Raw genomic sequence first — 7425 nt, 5'->3', positions numbered from 1 at the left:
ATTTTTTTTTTTTTTTTTTTCTTTTAGGAAAATCAACAAGCGGAACAATTCTTATTTCGGGACGAGCGAAATGTATTACTCGAGTAGATGAAAAGTAGTTGCAGTTTTTTAGTTATCTCGCGATGATCTCGCTGTGATAATAAGGCGAAAAAAATAGAAAAATATTGTTCTATTAAAAATAAATAAAAGATAGTTTACTTTCTTATCTTCCCCTGTTTCGCAATGAGAGACAACAACGTTATTACCCTCTTCAAGTTCGTCAAGAGATTGCTTAATGTATCGTGGAAAAATTAGAAAAAAAGCGAGATTCTTGCCAATTACGCGTGCCAAATTGTGTAACATTTTCGATCACACGTGTATATACCCTCTCTCGAGTAAAAAAGAGAAGAGAAATCGATAAGATTAATCGTTATTCGTTGCTAAAAATCTGATTTCGATCTGAATTCTCTCCTCCGCCTCGTCCGCGGTAGCGGTTTTCGATACACGCCTTTGGCCTTGACCGGGCAAAGGTTTCGAAGGCGAATAAGAAGAGCGACGAGAGGTCGCGAGTGGGTGCCGCTCTCCACTCGCGCAAGGATGACACGGGAACGTACTTGCAGAAGGGGCTAGTGGTGCACGGTAGTGCAGGTGTAAGAGCATACATACATATATATATACATATATATATACATAAACGTTCTAAGCTCGTGCGAGGGCGTGTATATCCTGACATTGTAAAAGTTGCCGTTACACTTGCGTAGCCAATTGGGTAGGCCGAGACTCCCCCTAGGACGGCCCAGATCTCTCTTCTGCTCCTCTTCTTCTCTTCCTCTTCTCTCTTCCGTCCTCCTCCTCCTCCTCCTTCTTCTTCTTCTTCTCTCTTCCCTCCGCTTCTCTCCTCCTCTCGCCCCCTTTTTCTTCGATTTTCTCCCCCTGATTCCTCCTCGTATCCCGCCTCTCGCCGAGCTGCCCTCGCGGTATCGTCGAGCTGCCATCTCGAAAAATCCGTGTCCTTCGCTCTGTTAAACCGCGGTAGGTTTCCCGCACCCGGTCACCACTTGGCTCCGTCGTTCGCGAAAGATCTCGATACAGGACCCCGGGGGAGGGAGGCAGGGGGAGGAGATACGTATATACGAAGATCGGCACGGCTACCACCGTTCGGAAATTTGCTGCCGATCCCGATAACATCGACGAGCTTTTACTTAGTTTTATACAGGAGTGTATCGAAGAATGCCGAGGATATTATACATGTATATATATATATATATACATATACTTTTCCTTCCACTTTCGAAATCCTCTAATCGAGAGAACAGAAGGAGGAGCAAGGGGAAAACTAGAGTAGGAATGCGAATCGAGAGGGGGGACAACCGTATAGATCGTCACCTCAGCGACAGAAACTATTTAAAGTGCAGCTCTTGTGCGCGCTCTTGTGCCGGCAGGTTGATATAGGATGCAACAGCTGCGATCGGATCGTACGTACGGCGTGCGAACAGCAGCCGATGGTCACACGAGGGCGCTCGTATTCCGTGCCGCGCTCGTCGTCGCCCGCCCCATTGTGCTGTCTTATTACGGCGCTCGATTTAACGGGGGGAAAAACGCACCCTCCCCTCTCTCCCCCCGCGAAATCATTATCATTCTCTCGCGGTAGAGTCGGCATTCGAAAAATTGAGGGCGGGATCCCCTCCCCCCCCCCTCTTTCTCTTTATTTCATTTCTTATTTTATTTTCAGGCACTCGCTAAGGCAGCACATGCTTCGACACGCTGGGAAGAAGTACAAGTGCGGGCTTCCGGGATGCCCGACCGTGCTTCGAACAGCGTCCGAGCTGAGATCGCACGTGAGCTTGGTTCACGACGCTACGCCGTCCACCAGACGTTACAAATGCTCGGACTGCACTTACGCGGCCAAGACGAGGACCCAGCTTCGACGGTAAGGTTTTTTGAAGAATTTTTCTTGGATCAGGCACGCCTGTAGTATGCGACGAGACGCGTTGATCGATGCGTTTGCGGAAGCGGTGAATTAATTGCTATGGGCGTAGCAGTACTTTGAGCTCGTGGACAAGCCAGCTGATGCGCGTACGTGATTTTCCACTCGTTGCCTATCGAAGTATAGATGTATATATATATATATGTAGTATCGTTGAATAATGTTATCGATACAATTTACTTTGTCGGAGTTGTAAGTCACGCTGCAATGCGTCTTTCTTCCCCCAATGCTTCTGTATCGTGTATATATCATCGATTTTTTCCCCCCCCCCTCTTAATTAAAATCACAAAGAAAACGTACGATGGAATAAATTGATTTACGAAGTTGCGTGATTCTAGATTAGAAATCGCGTCGGGTTATCATTTCTATTGGAAAGATATGGTTGAATTCTCGAGAAAGGGTTGGAAATCTTTCGAGTTATCGATTCGATTCATCTTATTCGAAATCTTTTCGGATAAAAGTTTGTATGAATTTGATTTTTTTTTTTTTACGAGATCGTAAAATGATGGAAGAAGCGTGCGATTTCGAATGGTCGTACGATTTCTATTTTTCTTATTCGATTTTTCGAGGCGATAAAAAGAAAACGTCGAGTGATTGATTTTCCGATAAGTAGCTACTATAAACTTCGCAGAGGAAAACTTTGATTTATAAGAGATCCGAGATTATTTTAAACTTGAGTTACATTTCGATTTATGAAAGGGAAGGGAATGAAATGAAACAGTCTTACGAAAGAATATTGTAGAACTTGGCCGCCATTATTTTTTTTTTTTTTTTTTTTTAAAAACGATCCTCTCTGTTAACTCTCAGTTGTCCGAGCAGACAGGTGGTTGAACGCTAATACCGGAAAAATATGCAACGCGCGTATATATCGTAGATTACGCACGAAAGCGGCCGATTCGATTTAAATTAAGTCTTATTAAGGACATTGTACAGTGGAAGGCCTCTAATAAATTTCATCTCGTTTGATTCGTTGTCCTTTTGAACTCTTTCTTTTTTTTTTTTTCTTTTTTTTCTTTTTCTTCTCTTTTTGTTTTTTTTTTTTTTTTTTTTTTTTTTTTTTCTTCTCTTTTTTTTTTTTTTTTTTTTTTTTTTTTTCTTCTCTTTTTTTTTTTTTTTTTTTTTTTTTTTTTTTGCGTCCGACGAACCGCGGGCAAAGAGGAACAGGGAAAGAGGGAAAGAGAGGAACGGTGGGGGGATGATCGAGGGAGACAGCGCGACACGGAGGGAGGAGGGAGAAAGAGGCCGAAAGCGGAAGTTGCGTGCAGCAGTCGGCCAAGTGCGGGCAACCCGTTATGATCGTCCGCATGGCGATGGTCGACGCGATATTTCATCGCGAATTGAGTACTTACTACGTGAGTCGAACTCAACGCAGCCACAGAGTGTCACGGTCCTCTCTTTCTCTCTCTCTCCTTCTCTCTCCCACCTCCGTTTTCCCTCCCCCTGAACCCTCATCACTAGCTGCATCCTTCACTTTCCCCCTCTCGCGCCCCATTCTCCCCCTATCCACGTTCCTCTTTCGTTCTCTTTTTCATCGTTGTCCTGGAGTGTCACCTCTCCCTCTCCCACTCCTGGCCGCCAGGCTTCCCCGTCTCTCTCTCTCTCTCTCTCTCTCTCTCTCTCTCTCTCTCTCTCTCTCTCTCTCTCTCTCTCTCTCTCTCTCTCTCTCTCTCTCTCTCTCTCTCTCTCTCTCTCTCTCTCTCTCTCTCTCTCTCTCTCTCTCTCTCTCTCTCTCTCTCTCTCTCTCTCTCTCTCTCGGTCTCGCTCTGTGCGGCGGAGTAAATCACAGAGGATTTTAATTAAACGTGTCACGCATTTCGAACCTGATATACACGTAACCATGGCCAATGGCTCCCTCGTAATATCGCGCACGCATATCGCGTCGCTCGTAATCATCGGCCCTGATACGACGATGAACTTTCCGCTGTTACGAGACCTTTAAAATTGCCCTTTCGTCGAGAACGTCGATCGAATTGCTGCTCTCACGAAAATTTTAATTTTATTTTCCAGCCACCGTGCACGCCACGACGGAGCGGAGAACGCCACGAAATCGGATCTTCGCCCCTGTCCATACACTGGATGCGCTTTTCGTACTAAGATCGCTTCTCATTTGCAACGACACGTGCGCCTCCATACGGGCACTAAGCCGTACAAGTGCCGCCATTGCTCTTACGCGAGCAACAATTTGGTAAGTCGAATCGAGTATAATCGAGTATAAATAACGACACAGAGAATCCTCGTCATTGGCCCGAACGCGAACAAAGATCGAATCGGAAAGGAGAAATATCGGTCTTGTATTCCGCTCTATTACGGTGTACACGGGATGGGAAACGGAGGTTGACTCGCAGTTCAATTTTTGTATCCGCGGTGACTCTGCGGCGTAAATTAAGCAAAGTACACCTTAACGTTTGGACCATGCCGCCGCCTCTGCCGCCACCGAGGCGCGATAAGATAACGAGTTAATTGTGCTCACTGGATGCCCACACACGCACGGCCCAGTCATACCGAGCGGCCGGTATGCTAATGCCCTTTGAAGCTTTAGTTAGGATGCGACTCGCATACGAGGGCTCCGTGTCTCTTTGATAGCGACATAAACTCATTCCAGTGGCTCTCAGTCGCTGGGATAACTTGAGCCAAGGTAATCTCGCGGTACGGAGAATTGCGAATGGTACGTCTTGCATCGGTAATGATACAGGCGGTAGGCACTTCTGAATCGTACCAAGTCGCTGCGCATAACTATACGAAAGATGACAAGGCCTTCTGGGCTCGTTTTAACCTGTTTTCGTTCTTCGCGGTTGAATCGATTACGATCGCCAATTGGACGATTGCTACATTAATAATGGCCGATTCAAACGATGCATTCGAGCGGTTTTTTGATTGATTGAATGCGATATGGAATGAAAAATTGGATTCGTGCGAAAAGAAAAATTTTAAATTAAATCGATACGTACTAAAAACGTATACACGTTTGAGAGTTGAATGTAATACGTGTATTTGTAAATTTTGAGAAATTACTTTAAACTGTATGAAATTTAAATATAATAAATCATGAAGAAAAAAAAATTATAAAATGAATCACAAAAAAGATTTCTATTGAAAATTGATTAGAAATTAAACTTCATTAACGTTATTTTGATTTTAGGGAAAGCAAGAAAAGTTTCGTTTTGAATTTTTGATCTATATTTTAACAATAAAAAATGTGAATTAACTTATATTAAAACATGATTTATCGTTGCTTAGATATTTTTCATTTAATTTTCCATTTTATTTGACATTACTTATCATGATAATATCATAAATATATTTTACAAGATATTTAGAATATTAATTAACTTTAAATTATCTCTCTTTTTGCAAAATACATAAATAGTTTATGATTAATAATTAATTTATTTTATTTTTTCATTAATTTTCACTAATTAATACTAATATCTAGAATTTACGATTCTAAAAACGTGTTGTCTAATTTAACATCATTTTTAATGAATTTTAATGAACTTTAACGTTCATTTGATGTATTATTGCATGCATCGATAAAATTTCTGAGATCAGTTTTGATTTTCAAGAAAGATATGAAATCATATGAACGTTGAACAAGTTTTAAAATGCATATACATTTGAAAGTAAAAGCAAAGTAAAAGTTTTTTCCAAGTAATAACTTTCGCTCTTAACATAGTATTCATTAGTGAAAAATAATTCTCTCAATATGATTTAGTCTCAAATGTATTCGCAAACAATTACATGCATTCTCAATCAAAGATTAGTTGAAAATCAACATAAGAATAGTCCAGAAGCAATATAATCGTTTACTCGACGAGACTTTTAATAAGGAACGTGCGAATAGCTTCAACAATTTCCTTTTTCCATGAGTGGATTGCCTTGCGTCAACGAGATTACACCTTTCCACTTTCCTTCCTTCCTTCCTACATCCATCCAGTTTATGATTTACCTCGGATGGCTACACGCTCCTTCTTTCCTCTTGTCATCCATGTTCGTACACAGCTTTTTTCTGTCATCCGGCATGTCATTCTCTTCACTTCTCCTAGAGTTAGGAAAACTTACTCCATTTCACTTCGTGACAACGAAGGCAATCTTATTCTCGCATCTGTTTCTATACATCTCTTTTTTTTTCCATTATTGCTCCTTAATTTTCTCTTCTTCTAGGTGGTCTCCGTCCTGTGTATAAACAGCGAAAAATAATAAAAATGAAAAGGGTAGCCGATGAAAGCGATACGATCGATTTATCCGCGATCTTGGGCGAAAATTTAACTGGAGGGATGGTTCTCGACAAACTCGGATACGAAACGGAATAAGCGTCGACCGGAATTTATTAGTTATCGGTTAAAATGTGGAAACGCCCGCCGATTCGATATCTCATCGATAAAAATCTTGACATGGGTTAAAGATCCTGGCAGTTTGCGCTTATAATTTTACAATCCTCTTCGGTCAGCGGCCGGCCAAGGGAATATCGGATTTTTTGCCGTATATTCGATAATTTTCATGCGAGTATTATGTTATATACGTGTGTACATTACGGGAACATTTACGTTCGTGTTACGCGCACAGTAGTGGTCTACGGGTAGAAGAAAATTAATATTACCCCTGCACTGGAATCCTGAAAGAAATAAAGAGGAGAGAAGTTAAAGCAGCGCGATTTGAAATCCTAGAACGGTGCCTCGTAAAATCGAATATTCTATGGTTACCGAGTTATACGTATTTACAGCATGGATGTAAAATTATATCAGAAAGAAATCGATCCGATTAATGAAAAGTGTACGAACGAATTGCGTGACGGTTGCACACTTTCCACGGTTGGAATGATTTCCCGTAAAAGGTGGACGACCGCCCATGACGGTGTGAACGGGTCTTTATCCGAGACCGTCACGGAGCGCTGGCCGTGCAGAAAGATTTACTTATGGGAAATTAAATTTGATGTTGCCGTTGCCATCAACGGCTCGTATAAGCCCGCCTGGTAGGAAGATGTTTACGACTACGGCCAGCTACTTAGCCCGAGAGGGTAAAGCGCCTTTAAATGCTCCATGGCATAGCCAATGAACGCGTCCGGTTTGCGGCAGACCGATTCTGGTCCCAGGTATTCACCGCCGACCGATACCAACGAAACCCTGTTTCCGACCATCCTGACCGTTCCCCAATACCGGCTCGGCTCTCCATCTCCAATGTCCTCACTCTCCGAGTGTCGCGTATTCACCACCCACCTCTTCCTTTTTCTCCGCATTTTCTTACGCTCTCGTTCACGCACAATCCTTTCTCGCTTGGTTGACATCCAACTACGATTCGATTCGGATCTTCTATCCACGATGCCTCCAGAGATATCTAATACACGTAACGTACGAGATGAGTAGGTGTGGCATGATGATTTGGCAGATATTCATTGTTNTTGCACTGATCGTTAAATGAGTACAATAAGTGAGTGTAATGCTTTATAGAAGAGGTTATTATTA

At 42.5% G+C, this 7425-nt stretch overlaps 1 protein-coding gene across 1 annotated transcript in view; it reads left to right on the top strand.

Moving 5' to 3' along the window:
* The window catches only part of LOC102681265 (zinc finger protein 845-like), a 17798-nt gene that overhangs the window by 9019 nt on the left and 1354 nt on the right, over positions 1-7425 (top strand). Inside the window, exons 4-5 of the mRNA XM_006607606.1 lie at positions 1712-1909; positions 3974-4151. Coding sequence (XP_006607669.1) covers positions 1712-1909; positions 3974-4151 — 376 coding nt within the window. The remainder of the gene's footprint in view (positions 1-1711; positions 1910-3973; positions 4152-7425) is intronic.

Source organism: Apis dorsata, unplaced genomic scaffold (genome assembly GCF_000469605.1).
Source record: "Apis dorsata unplaced genomic scaffold, Apis dorsata 1.3 scaffold_7, whole genome shotgun sequence".
NCBI lineage: Eukaryota > Metazoa > Arthropoda > Insecta > Hymenoptera > Apidae > Apis > Apis dorsata.
This window is presented reverse-complemented; position numbering and strand designations above follow the sequence as displayed.